The sequence below is a fragment of the Dinoponera quadriceps genome, unplaced genomic scaffold (genome assembly GCF_001313825.1).
Source record: "Dinoponera quadriceps isolate SergipeBrazil2010 unplaced genomic scaffold, ASM131382v1 scaffold367, whole genome shotgun sequence".
Lineage (NCBI taxonomy): Eukaryota > Metazoa > Arthropoda > Insecta > Hymenoptera > Formicidae > Dinoponera > Dinoponera quadriceps.
Window position 1 is genome coordinate 2,573,877 of NW_014554712.1, and position 25,283 is coordinate 2,599,159.

Sequence of the window (25,283 nt, forward strand, 5' to 3'; positions counted from 1 at the left end):
AGACTGCCCTTGTTTCGTTAATCTATATAATCAAAATACGGTACGTTAGGAAAAAATAGATGTACCCACCTTTTTGATGCTTGATTCTTGAATCATTCGTATACTCAACTTGCGAACGATATCCAATGAGCTATCCCGTAAGAGCAGTATGCTCATTGGATATCACTCGCAAATTACGAATAGTTACTTGCGGTCTGTTCTTTATAGCTGAACTGGTGCGATAGTGGAAGTGAGGAAACATATGTCTGTCTCACTTCAACTTATGCACTGGTTCAGCAGTGCAGTTATAAAGAACAGACCATTGGTATCACCCGAACGTTTCCGAGTCTTCACGCGTGTACTCGAGTGAAGTTTCGTCTACAAATAGTATAAGAGGCTTGCAATTCAGCGGCCCATAACCACAAGTGAGTGAAGTTTTCGAATACAGTTTTGGTATAGAGAGAGAGAGTTCACTAGTTTAATTAAAATCATTTAAAATGAAAACTTCACGGTATAAAAAGGCGCGAAAGAATCTAGGTTTTTATATAAATAATTATAAATTTTATCAACCGTTCCAAGTTCTTATCGATGGTACATTTGCGTATACCGCATTAGAGGTTAGTATTATTTACCATTAAGCATATATTAACACGTGCATTGCCAATCACGCGATATCGCGTGATGCGAGTTCTCACCAAACGGCCGATCACGCGTTATCGCGCAATAGATATTTAGAGTACATAAATCCTATGTACATAATAAATAAAAGCATATAAATAATACATTAACTTATTTTGAGCACAATAAAAACTAAATAAAAAAATTAAAAAATTTGGCCACCACACGAAATTCCAATTTTCAGCTTGGCAATGAACGTGTTAATGTTGGATTTATAACTCTCTCTGTATATTTTACTTTTATATTTTACAGAATAAATTCAACATACAGGATCAACTTGCAAAGTACTTTCAATCTGAAGTAAAACTGCTAACAACACCGTGTATTATTTCTGAGACTGAGAAACTTGGTTTGTCTTTTCAAGCAGTGAATGGTGCCGTGCAAATAGTGAAACAATATGCTATACATAAATGTGCACACGCAAAAAAGCCAACCACTGGCCTAAAATGTTTTATGTCTATGATAGGAAAAGATAATAGTTCCAGGTATGTTATCTATTTATATTAAAGATATTTTTTAAAAACTAGCTGCATTAATTCAAAAAATATATGCACAAGAATCTCGTGTGAATACTTTATACGCCTCAATATTGATTTGTTGAACTAGTGCAGCCATTTTAGCTAAAAAATAACAGACCAATTATAAACATAAGTAAAAAATATATTAAGAATGTTCTTAAGAAATTATTTGTAACTTGTTTATTATAGATATATCGTTGCCACACAAGATCGTGAACTCCAAGATAAACTGAGAACACTTCCAGGAGTTCCTATAGTTTATTTACATGGAAGAGCACCCACGCTAGAATCTCCTTCGGAAGCAAGTCGTAAATATGCTGAGGTTATGCAGAAAAATTTAGGTATAAGTGCATGGGAAAAGGAAAATATGAAAGTATTGAAAAAGCAAGCAGGAATAGTAGAAGAGGAGAGTAAACGGAAGAAAAGGAAGAAAAACGGAGGACCAAATCCACTCAGTTGTTTGAAGAAAAAGAAAAAGACAGAAACAACAGTATCGAATAAAACCAATGCAAAATCTGATAAAGTTCGAAAAAGAAAGATTAAAATAGCGCCACATATTAAAGAAGCTTTAATGACAGAACTGAGGAGTAAACGTGAGGTGTCGTGATCTGGATATCGAGGAGATGAAATGTTCTCTATTATTTGTAGAATACAATATACCTTCTGTTGATTTAAGAAGAATAAAGTATTTATTTAAATCTACTCTTGTCTAAGCTAAAACATATATATTCTATTATTTGTTCTCTTATTCATACAGAAAATGTATTTGTTAGTATTTCAACATAATTAAAAAGAATTGACTACGCGTATATATGGAAGTTTTATGATGAATCTGAACGATTCATGGTGCATTCGGGAAGCACACTGTCGGCACTAAAGCATCATTCTATCTTTATCTCTCATTAGATGTCAAACAAGGATTGAGTGATGCTTTTACTCAGCTAGTACTGATAGCGCGCTCCCCGAACATACCTCTAGATACATACATGTTCTTTAAGTGTCAAGTTTCTCATGTCAAATGTGATATACGCCAAGTTCATGACATTTATGACGAATCTGTTCATTTTACAATACGTGCTGATGGTTGGCAAAACATTTGTTACAAATGATCGAAATCTAACCCATTTAATGAAATTAAATAAAGTTTACAATGTTTAATTTTATCGAGTTATGGCGATGCGCTCTATTCTAAAGTAATCCAAGATCATTAACCTTTTAAACATCGTGAAAATATAGTGACTATATGAGAAAAATAAGTAAATAAAATTATCAGTTTCCTCGGAGAAAAATGTACAATATCCTTTGGATATACGAGCTATCTTCTTAGTATAATATTTAAACGTATATTTGAACACGTAAATCTGGAATTAGGAACATCCACATGTAGAAAGCATAGAAACATTGGAAAATAATTTTTTTTTCGATGTAGGTGGCACAATTATTTACAGCCTTTGTTTAAGGACTTTCAGATAATGTTTAATACTATATTATCGTACGTGTACATATGTGAGATAATCATTGTCAAACAACAATGCTGACTACTTTTCTGTCAAACATATAAATACTCAAACCGAATTACGCGTGTAAAACAAATTCTGATTTTATCATTTGATTAACTATTATAATTATTATGTGATATTATATATTCATTCCAATGTAGACTCTTCCTAAAGTTCGTAAATTGCTAGTCATAAAAATATAGAATCTTTTTCAGTCAAAAAATTGATTTCCTAAACGGCTATTAAGCAAAATCTTCAAGAGATTACGATTTAATTAAAAATTTTTTACAATCTCTCCTATGAATATATGATTTGTTAAATGTGATAATAGATCATGAAGTCCACGTGCTGTCAATGTTTAGGTATAAAGAGTTTAAGCAACTTGAAGAAATGTTACAATTCATTGTCACTGTTCATTGTTGAAAATTAACATTTGCAACCGCCGAAAGTTTAAATCCAATATTATGCAACAACGCACGACAGAAAAATCTCTCTTTTAATAGCCTAGAATCAAACGATTCACGTACAATTAAAATAAAATTTCATTGAATTCACCTATGAACTGTTAAAATAACATTTCACTGAAACACCTATGAATTGTAAACAATGAGTGATAACTTACTGCATCATTGAGATATATGTATGTATATATATGTATGAGATATATACATAAAATTCTCTTGAAATTAAACGAAATCTCTGAATATATTGTAAAGCAATTGTGAGTGCTAATGAATCCTTACAAGTATAGTTGTGTTCCATATTTTATATAAATCACTGCCAACTTCATAAACACGACTTCTACGAATATTGCTTTTAGACAAAAGTAGTCTTTAAACAGAACGTATAAAATCTTACATTGTATATTTGAGCGAGCTCATAAGCGTGGCGGTCAAGGATGCTGACTTAGTAGGGCACGAGCAGCCATAGCCAGCATTTTCATACGGCGTGCCGATCGATGATTCGGATTACTCGCTAAAAAGGCGCCTAGTTGATTTTGCAGCGTTATTAACACAGTGCCAATGTGCTCTCGCGTCACGGGATCATTCACGTCCAAGTTCAATATCGCTTCTTCCAGCCATCTGGGGGGAAAAAAAAAATGTCCTAAAGTATACTTCGTTCCGAGACTTTTTATACCATAATCTGTTACAACCTACAAACGAAAACAATTACCTGTGCTTCAATTCTGTACGATGTCCCAGATCAGCGGATAACTGCTGAACGAGCGAGAGAATCACGGGTTGCTGTAGAATACACCTGGAACCTTGAGCCCCCGCGCATGAGAACACGGTCGAGGGTTCCGTTCGTTCACATACTAACACTACCAAACCTAAATCACTCGCGCTCAGAGCTTGTTGAAACGCGGCGTTGTACTGGCCCTTTTGAAGATGAGACATTATACGTGCTTGGGCATCAGCTGCGGCTACTGGTATAGCGGGTGTGGTGGCTCTTGATCTACAAAATTGGCGAAATGTAATTCGATGAAATTCACTCGAAGCTTCGAATTCGCGCCGCTCACCGTGCGCTCGAGATATCGGTGAGCTGTTGGCTGAGATTCTCCCGTATGGAGTCACGAATCGCTCGAATGGTGCCGTCTTGCATCGTTCGGAAATTTCGATTCAATTCAGTCTGCAATTCTTCGCGCACCAACGTCGACAAGGCCTCGCTCAGCTGTTCGTTATGTCGTTGACACTGCTTGTCGATGATGGCGTCGATACTCTGTAGATCTGCAAAGGGAAAATGTTGCGACCGAGCTAATTACAACAACAGCATGGATTACTTACATTCGCGAGTACCTATGACAAAGGAATCTTGGATTTGTTTAAACATGGATTGGCAAGTCTTTTCTATGCCGGGCAGAATGACAGTAGCGAACGCTTCTTTGAAAGCAGCATCCAAGGCTGGTTTAGCCGCATTAGCAGCCGCTAAAGCTAAGCTGTCCTTCACATGCGCACCGTTTATCAATTCAGTTACATTCTTCTTGAGGAGGTCGTTCATTCGATTCACGTCTAACTGTATCTGATGCTTCAAAGGCTCCACGGTCTCCTCGACTACACGTGGCAAGGTAGTTTCAATCTTATCTTTGATCGTTGTCTCGAATGTGTTGAGGAATTCACGCTGATGCGCCATTTGGCTGTACAGGGTCTGTTCCAGGTTGGCATTCTGCTGCTGAGCCATCCTCGCCAATGTGGACTCGACTCGCGCGAACACCGGCGACTCCTGTTGCAATCTGCTCACCTCCGCGCGCAATGCCTTCAGTTCTTGATTCTGACTTTGGATTATCTCCAAGATCGGCGCTAATTTCAATTCGAGATTATTGATGTCATCGTGCGCTGGCCACGACATCCCGGTATTGTCCGTCGAGAGAGCCTTCGGCTCGTCCTTCTTCCTCTGCACATTGTTCTCATCGTCCTCAGGGAATTCCTCCGTTTCCTGCATCGCGTGAACGTCCTTGAGCAACACCATCGGGATGTTGGACCAATCTTCGTCAGTTTTCGTTTCCGGCTTGCAATCGGTCTCGGTTTCCTCGTCGGGTTTACTGCAAGACAAAATTTCTCGAACTTCTCTCGACGGGCTACTACCAGAGCTAGCGGGGGCTTGTTCCTCCATCTCGCTGGTCGCGAGCGGTGGATCGGATACGTTCAATGCTTGCACCGCTTGTGCGAGAGACGGACTGCTGGATATAACTTTCCCCAATTCCGGACTCGCGGTGTTAGACTCCAGCTCGTTATTCTCCTTCTTCGACGGCGAGCTGAACGCGTCGGGTGTCATCAGATTTAAGCCACCGGTGTTGTGATTAATCGTTGCTTCGATCGTGGCGGGCAAAGAGCGCTCTTCGTCGCAATTTTTACTGGGAATGCCATTGTGATTGGCGGTCCCGATGTCTGGTAGATCCTCGGAGTAATCCAGCGATTCGTGTATAAGTGTGTCAAGGAGGCAGTTGCCGCTCACTTGCGCGGCAGGCTTAAATGCAATGTGGCATTCTTGCAGTGATTTCGGCTGGACTAGATACATGCGTATTATCAGCTGATCCTCGATCTCTTCGTCGCTCATCGGACAGAGATCCTCCAATGACTCGCCGCTCGAGCGTATCTTACGCTGGCCGGCGTCAACGATTCCAAAGCTCAAGATTGGATATGGCAGGAGAAACTCCGACACTGTGCTCACGCACGCTAAAGCTTCGCCTCTGTCCTTCGAAAGGCTTAGTATATATAAAACCTTATTATATATATCCGATAGCAAAAGATATCCAGCACTGAGGTCCAAGCCTGCTTTTAGTACCGGCATTTTGCCCGTGGAAGGGGTCGGGGCAAATTTAATCGTTTGCAAGCAGCTCCATACTTCGCACGACCATACTTTCAATTCCGAATTATTGTCACACCCCGTCACAGCAAACCTCCAAAACTGAACACTGAGAAATGGATACTTCGGTCACAAATTGATTTCACTTTCGAGTCGAACGAGAAATACTCACTCCGGATGGTAGTTCTTGTGATCGTCGAGGAAGAACAAGCAGGAGATAGGTCGTCCCGCATGAGGCCTCCACTGGTGCAAACAACGTGGTTGCGGCTGCCCATTGTGAGAATTATTATGTAGGAAGACTTGGAAGAATTTCACTTCTCCGTCGGTACTAGCTGTGGCCAATGCAGTGCCGTCTGGGCTAAATGTCGCCTCGACGATTGTACCTGAGTGTTGTTCAATTTCCATCATGCCGCCGCACTCTTTGGCAGCTTCATTGGTCGCCTGATTTCGAAAAGAAATACTAATGTATCTGACTTTCTGCTCTATCTCTCGCCGCAATTCTCCGCGTACTCACTTCTATCGATCTAAACTTTGACGCCATCGTTGCGATCGACCATAACTCAACCTTAGAACCACGAGTTAAAACCAACAACTTTGACACTTCGTCCCCGTCGGAGGCGTCATCCTCCGGTATGTACGGGCACCAGATCACCCGGTGGCTGATCGAGGGAGCGTCTTCCGCGTCAACTTGTATCACTAAGCTACATAATAATTCTGACGGCGTTGGTTCAATCGTGTGTATAAAGAGCGTTCCTGAGTGATCGATACACGCAAGAACTACATTTGAAACATGAGCAAATGCAAGATCCTGAATAGCACCGCGCATTCCACGCAGTAGAGCTCTGTGTTCCAATTCCTTGTACACAACACGAACTACCCCACCACCTGTACCAACTGAAAGAAATATGTCCAAGTAATCAGGATGTAACGACAGTCAGGGAAAGAATTACCTTTTATACAATAGGCTAGATATTTTCCAGATACATGAACAGCCAACAATTGACCGGTGTAAAGATGATGCTCCCATGTGAAATCAACGATATTTTTCAATTTTACTTTGGAGCTACCATGGTCGTGACCACCAGGCGACGGAACAATGGTCACATTGGTGCTGCACAATTCTACCGAATACTGATCCTCCTGTCCGGTGAATTCCCTGTATGAGAGGACATTATCTCCGCATGGATAGAAGTAAGATCATACGTGTCAAAAGCTAAATTTAATTTTGCAACTTACACCGTCTGCTGAAAGTTGAGGTGCCTCAGGTTATTCTCGCCGGTCTTGATCATATTGCTGTCAGAGTCCCTGCAAAACAACGAATTTACAGAATCTCGCGCTACATCATTACGTCCGGGTCGTCTCCTAACCCCAGTGCCGGTGGCACGCGCGCGATCCCTCTCTGCATATTACGCTTTGCGCAATTCGTCTCACCTCTCACGCATAAATGACGCTCCGCTCGTTAGGGCAGATGGATCAATTGATGAGAAATCGCCTTTTCATCACCGTTCACGCCGTCGTTTAACATGCACGCGAAGCAGGTCGGTAGATCTCGACGAAGGTGATATGTCAGGCGGCCATCACCCACTTGTCAGCAAGGGAGCCGGAAGTACATCGAAATATTCCGCGCGCTTTTACCATGCGTCGGCATGAAAATGTGAGCTGGTTCCAATTTACGTCGATTTTATTTTGGAATTGTTTGAATTTACATGCCGATGGACGTTGAATTCTCGAAAGATTAGCCGATTTCAAGGATCGTGAACTAATCCGTTGATCATTTCTTGATAAGAAAGCCTTGATCAAGAAATGATCACGGCGGCGCTGATGTCGACAATTTGAAATATCGGAACTTTACCAACGTCGTAATGGCGGATGTAAAGTGATGAGCGCGGGTCTCGTTTTCGTGGAACGCAAGTATTCAAGCGGATTTTGTTGCAGGAACGACTTCTTTCATCTAGCCGCAATATCAACTAAAGGTCCTTAACGAGTTGATCAAATTTCAAATAAGTTGTTTAAGTTTTTCAGGCGTATATTTACGAATTTGCCTCTTGTTCCAGATGGTTGGCGTAATAGTGGGAGAGATTTTTCTTACTTTTTCTCGCAACGAGCATGAAATTAACGGTAACATTACCTTGAACATATTAAGATTATTGTAAGCACTGTTGTAAGCATAACGATAAGACATGTCGATGACCATAAACGAAGGCCACGACTCGAATTGTCAAACGTCGCTTTGCGGAAATGCAATCCTGCATTCTGGCAAAGGAAATATCGAAATCAGGTCAGCGTACACACTCAAGTAACGCTGACATATCCAAACCGTCCCCTCTTTGTGATTGAGACATAAGAAGAGGTTAAAAGGGTGATACCGGCGCGACGGGCGACTCTAAATTCTTAACTCTTGGGTACCGACACGCAGTCGGACGCGTACGACGATATTGTATCGGGCGATCAAGAAATAAAGACAAGCTCAGTTTTTTCAACTCAAAAGTCAATTTATTGGACATCGCGCCTCACCACCTCCTGCCGTTCTACCGCGCTGTACCGGGCAACCCCATATTATCCTGCGACGACTCGTGCGCCGCAACAGTACAATATTTCCTTGAATTTGAAGTTCACGTACCTCAATTTTTGAATATGCGTGAAAATGATTTGCGTATATAGTATAGTAAATATACGATATATATAAAAGATATAGCTGTCGGAAAAAAGAGAATTTTCTGAATTTTCAAATATTTTCGACATATTTTGTTATATTAAAGTTTTACAATTAACTGATGAAACAAGATACATTAGAGGTTTTTGGATGTGCTGAAATTAAAACGAATCTTTCATTTTTTCGCAATTTTTGGACCAGTCGAGGAAAGTAAAGTTGAAAAATAAACTTGATTTCGAAATGACCTTGAATTATTGACTATACAACGAAGTTAAAGTTATTAGTTTATGTCCTCTTCTAAACTTTTGTCTAAACCACTATTTTGTCGATTGCTCCGTTTTCAAGATATTCTACTAAAACTTTTTATTAAAATGCAGATAGATTCCAATATTAAAGGGACTAATTGTTGTCTTATTTCGCATTATCATCTTGCGACATGCTCTTACAGGCCTTTTTAATTTTATTAAAATAGTACACCTTGTATATATGTGTTTTTGTACGCGATACTTGCGGTGAAACAATTGAAACGTTGAGAATATGTATCATGGAGATGCATTAACAAGAAAAAGACATGCGCGATAAATTTACACTTTATTTCTTATATTATATTATACACTATAGACAGGCTTTTCATTCATGTACGTGTCTGTCCTTTGGAAAATGGCAGTAGTGCTCAAACGTACGTAGACCCAAAAAAGGTGGCAGTAAATTCAGCTAACGTCGGATACTCGTAAGTAGCGCTTAACGACTATAACGTGCGTACGTTTCGTATGCCGAACATTGTTTACGGATCACATATACCCATCGAAAGCGAGAAGAGAAAAGTGAATCGGACTGTGGTAAATTGCATGTAACTCTGCATGTAACGACCGCTTTGTTAGCAGTCAAATAGATTCGAAATATCTTCAAAGAGAGTTATAACACACGGTTCTGCTCCGTTGTTGTGCAAACAGTAGGTTGATTGACAGAAAATTACAGAAATTCATTCAGCGAAATCAAATTTACATTTCATACAGCGGTTCTTGTTATTGTTGGAAATGTTTGAATGTTTATCGTTTGAAAAAGAATAAAGTGCAAGTAATTGAAAGATCCTTCTTCGAAATTATAAAAGCGAGCGTACTTTAAGATTCGTTACCGGCCCAAGTGATTGTTCTTATAGCGGCGTATTTTCATCTGACTTTGCACGTTACTTCTTTGTACGTAGCAAGTATTCTCTCTGCGATTTATCCTCTCTCTGTCATCATTGTGTATATACAAGATCCATTGCATTCCTCCCGAATTCGCGCAGCTCATGCAAGGTCATTTCGCTCCAAGACGGTACACAGGGGTCGATAATGATCCTATAGTAGAAATTTGCTTTGACAACGTTACATCCGATTCATATTTCGTGACTGCTTTCTTTGCGACGAAGAAGCTATGTGTTCTCTCTTGAGGCTAAATCAATCTTCACGAGGTCCTTTTTGGAACATCGTCGGCGCGCGAACCTCTCTTTATCTTTCGTCGGTTTCGTTTTTAGATCATACGTTTCTCATAGTTGTTTAGTCGCGATTATTCCCACTTTCAATCTTCCAAAGAGCCTTCGATCGATTCACGTTTCCTTGTACTGCCGCATAACGAATAATTTTTGGGTCTTCTTCACATCATAATGTTACACAATGACAAAGCACACTGAGACACTGCGCCAATCCAATAGAAAACCAATATCGTCGTTATTGTACCGTTTTAGTATTCACAGATCGTAAGGACGACGAGGTGCCACAGATCACCGCGAGCGTTGTCGTGGCGATCTCTCACTCTCTCGTCGTTTCTCGTTTCCCGAACTAAACTCGATCACTAGCAGGTGACGACTTAAAAGTCAAGGCTTTATTAATTACAGGATTTTATCTTTTAAGCGTAATATTTCGATCCCTCTATCAGCTAATCGACTGCGTCAATCGTCACAGAAATTATGCGCAATTTCGCGGTAAAAAACAATGACGATCATGAGCGACTAGTAGTATATTTAAAGAGAGAGAGAGAGAGAGGGGAGGGGGGGATAAGTAAACTGACGGAGGTAATGTTGTATTCTGAATTATCATAAATGTTGTGTAAACTATACTAATTCTACTTATAATATTTTTCATTTCTTTCCTTCCCCCTCTAAAATTAATTAACTATGTCGCACGTCACGTTTATCGATTCACATTCCGCGTGGTGAAACGCGAGTGAAACCTGCGACGTGTCGCTAAAATGACAATTCGAAAAGATCATCGGTCTGTATCGGAGATATGAAAAATTTAAGATCTCATCTTTATCGTTAGATGCATTATATCTCGAGATGGTCCCTGCGGGATTGTAATTTGTAAATATTATTTTCCCTCGGCTGCGCGTATATATTAATTATAAAAGCATAAAGTCCCATCTCTATTACAATTAGATTGAAAATTGATATTCTAGTCGGACTCATTAACGAAATGTGTGTCTAACGAGTGCTCGGAAATGGAATTCATATCAATGTAGACGTGTGCTCTCTTATTAAAGACTACGCGACTTTTCGCGGGAAATCCTGAGAAACGGAGCAGACTCGATCGACGTATCGTTTGCGTACAAAGTTCGTATTAGGGAATAACAACGATCGCTAGGAAAGGAAGGAGATGCATTTCGCTCGAAGCATCCGTTATTTCAACCAACATAGGGCCATCACAGTAGTGTGTAAAATACAGTCGCTTGTATGCGTGTAATACAAGAGAAGAATATATTAATGGATTTACAAGAAAGAGACAGAGAGTTATAATTATGTAGTTAGTTATAGCTGTTTGCCAACACATGAAATGCAGGTACTCAAAGTGTGTGAACGTGAAGAAGTAACGATCACAATCATCGAAAGTAACAAATATAGCGCAAAGATTACACATTCATCATTGATGATTACACGTTGTAATCGGGACGAAACCATGATTCACTTCAACGATTCTACAACTTGTGATTTCGCAAGTATTGATAACTGAACGTTACAATACGTCACGCTCGCTGATATGCCTCTGATATATTGCTCTGACTTATACAAAGAAGTATACGAGAAGAATAAATAAATAAATAAATATACAGTTGAATAAATAAAAAAATAAGTCGCAATTGTTGTATGTCTAAGCGCGTTTTACGACTAAGCTTCCTTTTTTTGGTACAAAAAACCTAGAAGTAAGAGAGGAAAATATGTGATTTGTGATTGACGGACGGACTCGTGCAAAGGAGAACCAGAATTAGGAATATATCACGTTATCACACACGCACGCACGCACGCACGCACGCACGCACGCATGCACGCGCGCACGCACGCACACACACACACACACACACACACACACATATATATATATATATATATATCTCGACCAGTCCAGATCACCACCTGATCGCTCGTCCTTTCTATGAGCGTTCTTGCTAACAGCGTAATTGTTCGGCGATTGATCTCGAAGAGAGAATCCACATCCACTAAACAGAAGTCGGCTGACACAACTCCACTCTCTTTCTCTCGTTTGCACGACGGCCCGCACAATTCGCCGTCTATTTATTTATGTACACAGGTTGACGCTGTGCGCGTATCAGAGAAGCGGCAGACTCAAAACACTCGGAACAAACGAAAGCGTCCGCTGTGCTTGCGCGAAGTGATTTGACCCTTAAGACGATATCTTTGCAAACAGGATACCACAACTGCGAATTCGCGAACGGAGTTCTATCTCGTCTTGCAGCTGAAAAAGTAACGTACAAGTTGAATTAAGCGACAGGCGATATTACGACGGATTTCGACATACTTCTCGTTCGGTGTCCTCATTTCACCAGCTGAAGGTAAAAACGAAAATAGAAGATGAAACTCTAAAGAAAAAAGATGAAACGTAAAACGGTCGAGCCTACCGCTTGGAGCATACCTAAGACTAGGACACAAAGTTCCGTTTATTTTGAAAAATACTGTACACAAGAATACCTAAGCCGCGTTGACGCTCACTCTTCGCGTTTAGACGAGTATCGAAGCTGCGACTATGTACGACGGAGAGCCATTTCCGTCATAATAAAGAGGAATAAACGTGTCGGACGATGACAAGACTGGGTAGAGACAGGGTGTTTCTCCCCTTCCCCAATATATATATGCATATATATATACATGTATGTGTACATATATACATATAACCATATTCCATCCTCCTCTTGTGAAAGCGTAAAACTGCCATTTCAGTTTACCTCTTTAAAAACCGGAAGAAGCCCTTGCTCTTATCCGGCGGCGGTGCCATCAGCATTGGTACTTGATTTTTGTGTGTAATGCGAATCTGCGTCAGAGAAATGTTTTAGAAACTACTGCATTAAATTAAACTGCTCGATTCGGTAAAAGTGTTAATGTTACTATTGGAAAAAAGTAAGGCCGTTATTGGAAAAAAAGATGTTACTTTCCAACCCTGCGTACGATAGTATATGCATGCGAGCGCACATTATCGATACATTGAAATATTTTGCTTACCGTACAAGGGCCCTGCATCCAAGGCTCCCCGTCGATCTGCATGGGAAATCGTTTGCTCGTGATTATGGTGACGCTGCTGCATTGGGCGAGTCTTCTGCCGGAATGCCGAAGGCCGGTCTTCACCTGACCCATGTGTAAGCAGTTCTCCAAGCCTATTACTTCGATAAGATTGTCGCCGATATCTACAGTACGATAAGTCATCGCTGAATGTTATTCGAAAATCACGAATCTGTATACACGCCGTCACTCACCCTGAATAGCGACTGTGAGATCTACGGAATTGAAGCTACTGGTGCTAAGTTCCTTGTCGGGTCGCTTTTTCCGTTTGCCGAGGCGGTGGCGCGTGTGATGTTCACCCCAAAGATTCGAACCCCCGTGAGTGAAAGGAATGTTTAACAATGCGACCCCTTGCAGAGATGGCCCATGAGCCAAATCTAAAGGCGTACCGTCGCACTGCAATTAGACAAATGTATGTAACGTTAGGAATTTCAACGTGGGTTCGAATATAACACATCACTCAATAAGTCTCCGGTCTGACACATATATGGCAACACTGTTGACAGACCCATATGATTTCTGGATAGTAGTTTTGCTCACACCGGATCAAAAACAACAACGCGCCGACGATTCAGGGCACTGCTTGGAGCTGTTCAAGCGAGATAAAAAGGATTTCTTGCGTCGGTATGTGACAATGGATGAAAAAATGGATCCACTATTACACACCTGAATTAAAAAGATCGTCAGCTGAGTGGACAGCAGCCGGTGAAAGTCGTCCAAAGCGACCAAAAACTCAAAAGTCAGCTGGCAAGGTTATGGCATCCGTTTTTTTATTTTGGGACGCGCATGGTATTTTGTTCATCGACTATCTTGAGAAAGGTAAAACTATCAATAGTGAATATTACATGGCATTATTGGATCGATTGAGTGTAGAAATCAAGAAAAAACGGCCTCACATGCAAAAGAAAAAAGTGCTGTTTCACCAAGATAATGTTCCGTGTCACGAGTCGATGAAAACGATGGTTAAATTGAATGAATTACGTTTCGAATTGCTTCCCCACCCACCGTACTCTCCAGATCTGGCCCCCAGCGACTGGCTTTTTGCAGACATCAAAAAGATGCTCCAGGGAAAGAAATTTGGCTCAAACGAAGAAGTGATTGCCGAAACTGAGGCCTATTTTGAGAGCAAAGACAAATCGTTCTACAAAAAAGGCATCGAAAAGTTAGAGAAGCGTTGGAATGAATGTATCACTCTTGAAGAAGAGTATGTTGACGAATAAAGTCGAATTTCTAAAAAAAAATTTGTTTTTCTTAGCTAGACCGGGGACTTATTGAGTGATGTGTTATTCTGGCCCGGTGGACATTCGGTTGATCGATTAGTCTATCCGACATTTGATATTGCGAATCTATCGGAACTAAATGATTTTTCAAGCGTCGTTACTCACGATTATCTCGAGATCCTCGTGAAGATTTTTACAACTCGCGGCAAATTGTTCCGTCGTCGCGTATTCGAAGTACCACAGCTTATTTTTCATTCTGCTGTTGAACTTCTCGGGATTCTTCTCCCTTTCCATGTGAAACTTCACGCAAATGGCGGCGTCAACGCCCACCGAGAAATAATTATTAATGATATTGTACGGTATACTGTCTTGATTGCCTTTTTTCTCGTCCTTTTGATCGTGAACCTCTATTTGCCAACGGTCCATCATTACCGGTGTCGCCTTTTCTATTTTCTGCCAAATGAACGAATAAATGAATCACTGAGATTTCACATAGCGAACTTTTTTCGCAATTATCTATGTGTATGCGAAGACGCATGTATAATAACAATATTTAATTATAATTTTTTATTTCTATACGTGATCTCAGTATAAGGGAGATCAGGTTTGATAAAATTTCAGCGTTAAAACTTTTCAGGCAACTAAATGTTGCGATTGACTAAACAACAAAATGAGAACGACAACTTTCCTTTATGCTTTTATACTACGAAAGATCCTGCAATTTCGTATAGTTTCCTCTATAAAAAATACGAATATGGAGCATTTGTGCGAACATGTCCTGATATCGAAGTAGGTCCGAAAACAGCCCGGGGCAGGTTAGCATTATTCGGTGCTTGTCAATCCGGGAAAAAAAAGATCTTATATGAAATTTGTCCGTATATGGTTATATGTAATCATGTCCATAACGAAAAAATATTCTTGTTTACAAATTATATGTAGATACAATCGAAATAAATGCTTCTGGTTATTTGTGTTTCTGACAGCACATGATATCGACATTTAATTAAATGATATAACATCATTTTTCCTTCGTACAGATATATATAATCATATATGTAACTACATGTATGGACAAAATTCATATATATGATTTTATATAAAATCATATATAATCATTTTTTCCCGGGAAAATATAACCTTCAAGGTTTCGTCCAATATAAATAATTCATTCATGCATTTTTTCAACGAGCAAAAATTTTATCATTTATTACATTAATCAATTCACTGTGCGTTTGGTATGAGCACCTTCAAATAATACAGGTAACTGTAAAGATTACTTATTGATTTTAGCTTCTCTACCGGCGTGCAATATACAATGGCTGCGTTTGGGAAGCTCGTTGTCAGCGCTGTTGCGTCATTTTATCTTTATTGTTCATTAATCGTGAAACAAGGATGGGATGATGGTGGCGCTGATGGTGTGCTCTCCGAACGCAGCTAATATGTTAGAAAGCCTCCGATAGCCAGTTGACATGCGCGAAACCCAGCTGGCATACTCGCGTGCAGTACTTTGCACTTGACAAACTTAATTGCTAAACTTTCCTCATCCATGCATATCTTTGATTTAAATAATTTTGTATCAATGTGTGTGTGTGTGTGTGTGTGTGTGTGACTATTTTATTACACAAAAAAATTTATATATATATATCACTGCAGGAAACTTCATTTTAACTAATTATATGCTACTTAGGTTTATTCAGTCACGAAGAAAAATATTAAGAGAAAATTTCGAGATGCTCGAAAATTTACTTGATTACTCTTAAATACATTTTTCTTGTTGTTAACCGTAATATTTTTTCGATTTTAATAAAAGTCGGAGACTAATATTTATGTTCTGAAAAAAACATTTTGCGACCCCTTTTGCATTGTTTCTTTCACAATAAGTGTATAAACACTTTACTCATTTGCGAACATGTCCTGATACCCTCTAATATATAAATCACAGTAATAAAACTGCAAGATCTTATGAACGCGTACAGGAATAATTTTATATACCTTAAGAACCTTGTGCACCGCTTCGCCTTCGTAGCCACCGCCCCAACGCAAACACCTGGCAAGATCGTTGCCTGTACCAAGAGGAATAACGCCAACGGCAGGTTGTTGTTCGAACTGCACGCGATCTATATTAAACAGTTACGCACGATTGCAGCATGCTATCGAATATTAGACCGTTAATAATTTCTCGAGTCAACCTCAAAACAACGAGTTTACAATTATATAATGCGCGATTGATTAGTCGACTATCAGAATGCCAGCGATTTACGACTCACGCGGATAGTTTTCGATTGATGTATATGTTATTAGGGGGACCGGAAAATAATGTCGCTTTCTTAAGTTAAATTCACACGACTACATTTTTAACAAGTTTTTATTTCTAATCAACAATATATTCACCTTCGTTATCAACAACTTTTTGCCATCTAGTATACAAATTTTCAATGCCGAAGCGGTAAAAATCAATCAAATCAAATATCGACATGCGCAGAAACGACATTACTTTCCGGTCCCCCTAATATATCAAATATGCGTGTTTTAACGCGACAAATTGACCACGAAGCATCACGTCGTATTAACGGTCGTTGCACAACGACGTATTACCGTTTAATTTCCGTTACTGACGAATTCAATTAAACGACGACGATTCTGCCGCTCTCAACGCGATGCGTACCCATGGTCTCCAAGACCCAGCCGACCGTGCCGTCGCCGCCACAACAAATCACCTTGAAATTCTCCACGTCCTTAAACATCTGCAGGCCCTGCATGGGTCCGCCGATCGCTAAATTATGGACCTGCCGAGGGTTCAGGATATATTGAAATTTTCGTAACATTCGTTCCCCCTGTCGACCGCCCGACTTCGGATTTATGAATACCAAGAGCGGTGTCGTGTCAGGTGGCGGTGTGATTTGAAATGACATGGCCGGCTGTTGACTTGATGAACTGCCACACGTCAGGAAACCACCCTGTTGAGTTCGAGATTCATTCATTACGTTACGCATGCACGATGTCCCGTTACAGAATCAAACACAGATATCATTATCATCTTTAGACTATATAAAGCCGAGACAATTGCTTTCTCATCAGATAATTTAATTATTTAGAAACTCGATTAAACTGTATCATAAGTTCCACAATCGACTTGCAATTTTATAATGCACGTTACAACCCGAAATACAGAAAATATATATAGAAAAAAAAATTTTGCTAGCACGGCAAAATTTATTTATGCTGTCGTAGCAAAATCTGTCAGTTGTTATAGACAGCAAAACGTCTGTTAACAGTACTAGAATCAGTGAATATATTTTTTTGCTGAATTTATACATTATTTTGCTGTAAGAACAAATGAGTAAATTACGGAAATACTATTTTGCTCTAACAGCAAGTTAGTGTGTGTCCTAAGGACAAATTCACTCAAAAAAATTTTTCTATCTCAGCAAAACGATTTCTACTTTAATGATGAATAATTTGTTAATTTGATTATGCTTACAATTAAATTTTATCACTGCAGTGGCAATGATGGTAGTTTCGCAAAATTATTTTTCTCCGTGTAAAATCATAGTTTTTTCTTACACATATATAATTTACACATCTACTTATAACACATCTACAATAATTACACATCTACTTATCCGTGAGACGAGATATTTAATAATGAGGGATAATTAATGTAAGTCGCACGTACGGAACTAACGGATGAAGTGTCCTGGCCGTATTTGCTACCTCGTTTGCTATCTCTCGACAACGATCTCTGTCTATCCAAAACAACGGGGCAGATCGCTGTAGGCGGAAGGATGTGCACCGCGTGCTCGCCGAATGTACATTCTGCTCGTACTTGCGACACACACCTATTGTGCAGCTGCAATATTTTCATGAAATATATACACAGACGGTCGCGAATGTGTGTCATACTATCATCTCAATTAAGAAGTCTCACGTAATCGTGTGCGTTCGCGTGCTTTGAGCAATCAGTACGAATTTAAATATTTTTATCCGGATTACGCGGCAGATTGTTTAATTAATTACAGTTGAGATGTATAATTGATTTCGCGTGTATACTGCAAATATCGAAGAATCGGCAATTACCCACCGTCCGTAATCATTAAATTGTACAGTGTTTTGTTGCTCTTCTGAAATCGAATCGAAATGTGCAATTAATAGGAGAATTTGTTTTTTAGCAATTCTCAGGAGATACATTTTTTTATTGGAGGTACGTGAGATGCATTGCGAAACTCATCGAGAAAAAAATATTGTAAACTTTTTGTGATTGGCCACGTAGAAATATACCTCACGCATATACTCCGATTTAACGAATACATTAAGTAAACTCCACAAGATCGACACGATGCCATTTTATTTTGGAAAAGAGATTACTCACGGTTATCTGGCACCATCTGCAATGCAGGCCGGTAATGCCGTTGTAACTCTTGATCGTCTTTCTGCACTTGGAACATTTTCCGTGACAATTACCCTCGACCCAATGATGAACCATCGTCTGGGACGTCTTCTTGCTCTTGACGTAAGTGGCTATACAAGAAGCTGGCGCTCTCTGCACGCACCTCTCGTGTACCGTGTATTTGCAAACTGATTAGAAGAGAAGACAAAAGGAAAGATAGATCTCGTCGCCGAACGACAATTACACACGCGTTTCCTTCTTTTTTCCTCGCTTTTTGTAGTTCTGGATAAACACGCATCTTCATCTCGTTCTTCGAGAGAAGCAGTAGGTTGCATTTAATTTTATATAATTATTTTTTCGAGACGATTGATCGTTTTAAACGTCGCAGGATATCGGGAATTTCTTACTTACACACGCAACAGAGTCCTTTCTTGCCGAGACCAACCAGCATGTTTAGACAGAGGTTGCAGTATGCGGGTTTACTGAAGTGTTTCAACCTCCACAGATGGTTCCCATCCTCCTTCACATGGGAATCTAGACCCAAAAGAACCAACAGGGGGATTGTCGTAAGACCGCCTCTCTTCCACTCCTCCAACGAGACCGTACCGTCCGCGTCGTAGTCGATCTCTAGCATCATGTCCTGCAGAATCTGAAATCGAATCGCATTTGCTGGATCACAGCTAATCTTCCGTCGCAGAGAAATTAGACGCGAATTTCTCTCCCGTCTTGTAATGGAGAATCGTGGAGGACGCATTACAGATAAGAAACTCGTAAGAACTCCTCGCGTTGAAATTACGTCTCCCAATAGACATTCTACCGTTTACGAGCCGAAATCGCCTAGCATGTCCTAGATGCGTGCAATGCGTCCTCTCTCTCTTTCTCTCTTTCTGAGCGTCAAGTTAAATAGACGCGCATGTCCTCTGTGATCGTCAATTAAATTTCAACGCGAGGGATTAATTTAGATTTTTCGCGGTACTTAACGAAAGCTCACCTACCGGCTTCAACTCCGTAACGTCCCAGCCGAGATACTCCGCGACATTCATCATCTGATTCACGATGCAGTCCATCTCCTGGATACACGCGATAATGACATTAGTAACAAAGATAAAAAGCTGTTATGCACATTTATCACGCAATATACCCAACGGCACGCTTATGTTAACGTATATGATACATCGCTCGTATGACTGAAATGGCGCGATATATTGAAATATTGACGTATTCTCTCTCTCTCTCTCTCTGTACGCCGTTTTATACGATACGTCCTAGTATGTCTTTGATTAAAACCACGTTATCCTCCTCAGCTGTTTACACGTTTCATCATGGCTGAGCGGATTCGAGTGAAAATAACGGAACGGGTTTGCTCGTGTTCTCATTTCCATCTGTTTTTTATTTTTTTTCCCGCGACCAGCATCGTGAATATTTATTTATATCGACGCGCCGCAAATTCGTATATCGCGATATTAATGATTTGTTCAACACGGCTCTTATTATGTCGCGTGTTTTTTCGATCATCTTCCTCGGCCGTGATATCATATTCAAATCATTCTGTAGGTATATGCATGAATATGCACGCATAATGCACCTGAGCGAGTTAACGGATGTATCTAAGTACTTGATATCACACGTGGCACGCTTACTTTGCTTGAAATTACGGCATTTGCGGGTGAATAGATATTGTGCGAAACAACTTTCGAGAGTATTTCGTAGGTATTTCGCCGAATCCTGACTGAAAACCAGTCGGTTCTGTAATAAATTAAATTATTTAACTGAAAATACATAGATATTTCAATTATATTCACAAAATTAATCTATTCGATAGGAATGAGAATATATATTTTATATAATTATTTATTAATTTATTTATATTTTCATGTGTTGTGTTGAATCAAAATTTTGATTCTGTGCTAATTCTGCAAATTTCGTCGAAAAATCAGAATCTCGAGATATAATATTATACATTGTACAAGCTTGTTGTCCTACTTTGGTGCTACAAATGATTCTTTTTTTCTCATATCGAGTTTCAAAGACACAATTATCAGAGTTATTTCATATTTTGTCATATCAATATATTTATTGTGGATTTAATACGCAATGTATTAATTATGTAAATTATTTAACTACAAGTATAGAGATATATAAAATAGGCAAATATTAAGTAGTTTATAAGAGTGAATAATAGAATTAATGGGAAATAAAATAATAAAATTTTTAATCTTCTTTTTCCATTATTTTTTTTATTGACGTTTCTTTTAGGCTGTGTTACAGGTTCATATTGATGAACTTATTTCGGTTGTTCGAATCGAATATTTCATGTTATACGGAACAAATATATAGGGTGTCCGGTATATTTTGTACATCCGCTCGTGTGCAGATAGAAGGGGTTAAACTAATGGAGAAGGTAGACACTATTACAGAAAGGAATTAATTATTCTGTCTGAGCTAATGAACGCACGACGAATATATAGAAAGAAAGATATCTTCGACCGTGCGCGTGGCATTTGCAGCGTTCCTCCGCCCAAAGACGACACGGAGAATTATATTCTGGAAAAATTTGGACTGATAGTTTTAAATATAAATATAAATATAATCAAGCCAATGTCCGTGTAGAATGAATTATATATGTGTACATATGTATATCGTCCACACAACTTTCTGGCTCCTTTCAATTCATCGATGATACTATTAAAGAAGCGGAAATTGCATTCGTTCCGCGTTGTAACGGATCAAGCAGGATGCATGTTAATTGACGTAGCTATTATAAACGTGGTCAACAACATAGAATAAGTATTTGTCTCGTCTATTAATACACGGAGCGAAGCTATTTCGTACCATTGTCGGGGGAGGGGGACAGAGGTTGAACTATTTCCCGCGAAGGAAAAAATAGCTTGTCATTAGTCGGAATCAATATCGTTTTATACTTTACGATACTTTACGATATCGTCGCGCGTTACTTGTCTATCACCTGCAATTATTTTAACACTAACGTGATAACGTAAATTTCGGCCGATCTCTACCACGATATCACCAGCCAGACCGTACTGATAATATATAAAGTCAAGGATTTTTCCAATCGATATGAGAGACGTTTTCAGCGTTGTGAGGTATCATGTTGCACGCTTTATCCGCGTAAACTGATAATGTTCATATTGTACTCACGTTTGTATCAAGGACACCGTTCCCATCCGTGTCGTATAACCGGAACATGACTGAAAAAAAAGGAAACGATTATCAAGTCAAATCGCTTGTGCAACAAGTTGCAGCCGTACTACAAGTCAAGGCGCGATGAACTTGTAACAACTGTGACAGAAAATCGGGAATGACTGCCAGCCGACACGCGAGTTCGCTCGTAAATTCCGCGCGTCTGACATTCTTCGGTTCTTTCTTACGGGACTTCGCTCGATTTTGTTCTCGGGCCCGAGGTATTCGATTAGCCGAGGAACGTCGTCGCGAATTTTTCGAAAAAGACGAAAAAAAGTCTCGTTTTCTCTTTCGCAAAAGATTTCCCGCCCGCTCTCTTTCGACACTTATTACTTTCAAAGTGAAATAAATTCCGGCGAGCAATTTTTGCGATAAAGTTAGGCACCAAGAGTTTAGGGAGGGGAGAGAGAGAAAGAGAGATTTCGCAACGATATCGCACACATATTCGCGAAACAATTTTTCGCTATTTAGTGTACGTGAAACGCGTACACATGGAACACCACTCGGCCGAAGTTCTCCTGGAAATACGGCGCGGGATTCCGCCGTCATGATTTATGCACGGTCGTGTTTTTGATTATTCAACGCGCAAACAGAATCGCGTTACATCGTTGGTCCAGCGAGAAGCACGCGAATCTTCGTTGGAGCACCGTCGATCTTTCGCCGGTTAACAAATCATTCAAGATCAAAATTGCTTTCGCGAATTTCAAGATGGTAGTAGCGGCGAATACGTACATTCCAATTTATCCTCTGGTCTGCCAGCTTCCAGTAGGGACAAGTAACACACGATGTCTTTCAGGCTGACTTTAACGGCATGGACATCCATCGTGCTCTGCTTCCTAACGAGGTGCCTCATCTCTATAAGCAGAAAGCCGTTTTCAGTTAAATAAGACGTTAATTTGCGTTACCGTTGCTGTGAAAATCAGCGCAATACCGTGAAGTAGCGCACTACAAACTTATATGCTCCAATATATAGAGAAAAAGATTTTTTTGGATTTAATATACATGTTTGTTTAATAAAAACAACACAATCTAATATCAAATATTAGTTTGTTTGAATAAAATTGTTGCTGTTTCATTAAAGCCTTGTTGTTTGATAGAAGAAGTATTATTTAAGAGAAATTACATATTTAATATTTCGTTACCGATAAAAAAAATGTATCTCATTATATATTAATCCTTGAATACCACATTTGGGCGTACCACATTTATGCTGTTATTGAAATGCCTGCCGTTTCTATATAGTGAAAGGTGGGAAGTCGGAATTGAAGGGAAGAAAACTTTTGTTTCACCCTTTATGACTCACCATGCTCCCATTTGCCGTTTAGTAGATGTAGGGAACGTCATTGAAATCGATTTTGCGTGTATTATATATATGTTTGATATAGGTGTTTTTGCGTCATATCACTGTTTCTTATTTTTCCTGAAAAGTTACATCTTTTATTTTTTAAATATGTTTTTATTCCTTTTGTACAATTCAGCTTCATAAAGAAAAAATTGTCCCAAATTTTTTTAAGCAAATAGTGTTTTTTTTTATGATTAAGAAATTTCTAGTCAAGCTTTTTCTAAAATTAACTTTTCTTTTCTTTTTTTAACGCCAATCGTGTATTGATACAAGTTTCTGATATTTTGACATTTAAATTAAAGTGTAAAATAAAGTTTAGGTAAAATTTAAAAAATACCCACTTTTTGAGAAGTTATTAATAGTTAAAAGTAGTTGGGTGCCATACATCCAATGTGGTGAAATTGGAACTCGTGGGAAGTATGGTATTCTAGAATTAAATATTGTTCCATTGAAACAAAGAAGTTCTTTAATATTTTTTTAATATTACTTCTTTCAAATAATTTATTGCTTGTGACAACCATTGTAATATTTGAATGAAAATGCGAGAGAAATATGTTATTTGATGTCAAGATATTTTTTGTTTGAGAAACTAAATAATCCCGTTTGTTAAACATTCATTTGTTTGCCAAGAGATAAAATTGTTTCGATTAAGACAAGACAGTTGTTTCATTAAAGAAATCTTTTTCTCTTAATCTATATTCTTCCAGCTTTAGCAAGACAGATCTTCCCATCATGTAAGAATATTATCACGAAACACCCGTAAATAAGAATATTATCAGGAATCATCGTAGCGTTGTGTCCGGGCTGAAATGCGGCTTCAATGGCAAAACTCCCTTGACGTCGCATTTCGCGAAAAATTCGCTGTATTTTCGTGCGCCGAGGTACCCCGGGCAAAGTGAAAATCGCCAGCGATGTAATCGGACCGCATTTTCCGGGAAATTCGCAAAGCGAACATCCGATTTCGCCGGCAATCGGAGAGTATTTTTAGATTAATGTCCACGCGGATTTGTGTCGAAAAGTTTGGAGAACCTGTTGCTTCGATTGAGACGGCGCAATTGTCGGTATGTATATGTAGTCAGTGAATCGAAGTTATTATAATATAGATTGTTAGCAGCGGTGACGGCTCTCGAGACAGGTCGACGACGCTTAGTCGGTATTTTTGGACCACCTATTTATATTCAAACTGTACTTTTATGCGGATCAATGCGATACTGCATCGATTGGATGGCCGTCGATAACATTTGTTCTCGTGGCCGAGCGCGTCGTAGATTTTCAAATTAGAATTGTCCGGCAAATTAGAAACTTATCTCGAACGGACTCAGCCTTCGATCGGAGAGACACGCGCGAAACAATTTTCGCGCTTATTTGTAACGATGAAAAGTGATACACAAGATATGCGTGTAATCTGGAATTCGTGTACGCAAAGTATTTTTCTCGAAGATGAAAAATCTCGAAAATAATCATGAATCGAAAAAGTACGATATAGTAGTTTTTCTTTACTACTACTTACTAGTTTCTACATTATATTTATAATGTAGACACAATTTCAAGGAAATATGTGAAATTTAGAGAGCAATGCGAACTACAATTATGACTACACATTGCTGCGCAGACCATGATTTATGTCATAAATATAATGAATAACCCGTCGTTCTCATAGACGCGTGTATGGTCAAAATAATTGCAACACTTTTTTTTTCATAAGTTTCAGAACGCATTCCGTGTCCAATAAGAGAATGTGATTTTTAGTAATTCTTAGATACATTTTTCCATTGGATGTGTTATAAAACTCGTGGAAAAAAGTGTTGTAAACTTTTTGACTGATCCCATACATAATAATATTATACGTTACACAATAGTCACTACTCAAGACAAAATTTTTTTTCTCATACCAACGTTAGAAATAACGTGCGATTCAAGTTGCAATATGTTACATATATCAATATTTTCTACCTTT

The 25,283-nt window shown here is 39.2% G+C and overlaps 3 protein-coding genes and 1 long non-coding RNA gene across 9 annotated transcripts in view; 2 read left to right on the top strand and 2 right to left on the bottom strand.

Moving 5' to 3' along the window:
• The first annotated feature begins 414 nt into the window (after positions 1 to 414).
• Positions 415 to 1,795, top strand: LOC106741098 (rRNA-processing protein UTP23 homolog). Its single transcript, XM_014612748.1, has 3 exons — positions 415 to 596; positions 910 to 1,142; positions 1,365 to 1,795. Exons 1-3 carry the CDS (start codon positions 477 to 479, stop codon positions 1,780 to 1,782), a joined length of 771 nt encoding a protein of 256 aa, XP_014468234.1. The 5' UTR covers positions 415 to 476; the 3' UTR covers positions 1,783 to 1,795.
• A 48-nt stretch (positions 1,796 to 1,843) lies between these two features.
• LOC106741097 (enhancer of mRNA-decapping protein 4) lies at positions 1,844 to 7,571 on the bottom strand. Of its 2 annotated transcripts, none has more exons than XM_014612746.1 (9): positions 7,409 to 7,571; positions 7,214 to 7,282; positions 6,928 to 7,133; positions 6,492 to 6,871; positions 6,150 to 6,418; positions 4,630 to 6,086; positions 4,194 to 4,401; positions 3,848 to 4,129; positions 1,844 to 3,756 (listed from the first exon to the last, which is right to left on the bottom strand). In XM_014612746.1, the coding sequence occupies exons 1-9, from the start codon at positions 7,417 to 7,419 to the stop codon at positions 3,567 to 3,569; spliced, it is 3,072 nt and encodes a 1,023-aa protein (XP_014468232.1). In that variant the 5' UTR covers positions 7,420 to 7,571; the 3' UTR covers positions 1,844 to 3,566. The 2 variants fall into 2 exon arrangements, with proteins under 2 accessions (XP_014468232.1, XP_014468231.1); XM_014612745.1 differs by having other exon boundaries at positions 4,459 to 6,086.
• Positions 7,572 to 7,847: 276 nt separating this feature from the next.
• Positions 7,848 to 8,457, top strand: LOC106741019. The gene is made up of 2 exons (XR_001374149.1): positions 7,848 to 7,950; positions 8,032 to 8,457. It is a non-coding gene; the product is annotated as an uncharacterized LOC106741019 (long non-coding RNA).
• A 745-nt stretch (positions 8,458 to 9,202) lies between these two features.
• The window catches only part of LOC106741083 (diacylglycerol kinase 1), a 91,537-nt gene continuing 75,456 nt past the window's right edge, over positions 9,203 to 25,283 (bottom strand). For all 5 annotated transcript variants that reach the window (XM_014612719.1, XM_014612717.1, XM_014612718.1 and 2 more), the window contains 13 exons: positions 22,717 to 22,839; positions 21,943 to 21,992; positions 19,779 to 19,853; positions 19,195 to 19,432; positions 18,766 to 18,971; positions 18,073 to 18,246; positions 17,062 to 17,353; positions 16,389 to 16,513; positions 14,562 to 14,849; positions 13,371 to 13,572; positions 13,120 to 13,301; positions 12,846 to 12,931; positions 9,203 to 11,801 (listed from right to left, as the gene is read on the bottom strand). In XM_014612719.1, coding sequence (XP_014468205.1) covers positions 11,756 to 11,801; positions 12,846 to 12,931; positions 13,120 to 13,301; positions 13,371 to 13,572; positions 14,562 to 14,849; positions 16,389 to 16,513; positions 17,062 to 17,353; positions 18,073 to 18,246; positions 18,766 to 18,971; positions 19,195 to 19,432; positions 19,779 to 19,853; positions 21,943 to 21,992; positions 22,717 to 22,839 — 2,087 coding nt within the window. In that variant the 3' untranslated portion in view covers positions 9,203 to 11,755. The remainder of the gene's footprint in view (positions 11,802 to 12,845; positions 12,932 to 13,119; positions 13,302 to 13,370; positions 13,573 to 14,561; positions 14,850 to 16,388; positions 16,514 to 17,061; positions 17,354 to 18,072; positions 18,247 to 18,765; positions 18,972 to 19,194; positions 19,433 to 19,778; positions 19,854 to 21,942; positions 21,993 to 22,716; positions 22,840 to 25,283) is intronic.

Excerpts from the sequence above, each read along its gene's own strand:
- LOC106741098 (XM_014612748.1), top strand. The coding sequence starts at position 477 with ATGAAAACTTCACGGTATAAAAAGGCGCGAAAGAATCTAGGTTTTTAT. Across the intron at positions 597-909 it reads TTGCGTATACCGCATTAGAG|AATAAATTCAACATACAGGA; the intron begins GTTAGTATTATT and ends TATATTTTACAG. Across the intron at positions 1,143-1,364 it reads GGAAAAGATAATAGTTCCAG|ATATATCGTTGCCACACAAG; the intron begins GTATGTTATCTA and ends TGTTTATTATAG.
- LOC106741097 (XM_014612745.1), bottom strand. Across the intron at positions 6,087-6,149 it reads CACAAGAACTACCATCCGGA|TGTTCAGTTTTGGAGGTTTG; the intron begins GTGAGTATTTCT and ends TCCATTTCTCAG. Across the intron at positions 4,402-4,458 it reads TGTCATAGGTACTCGCGAAT|ATCTACAGAGTATCGACGCC; the intron begins GTAAGTAATCCA and ends TTCCCTTTGCAG.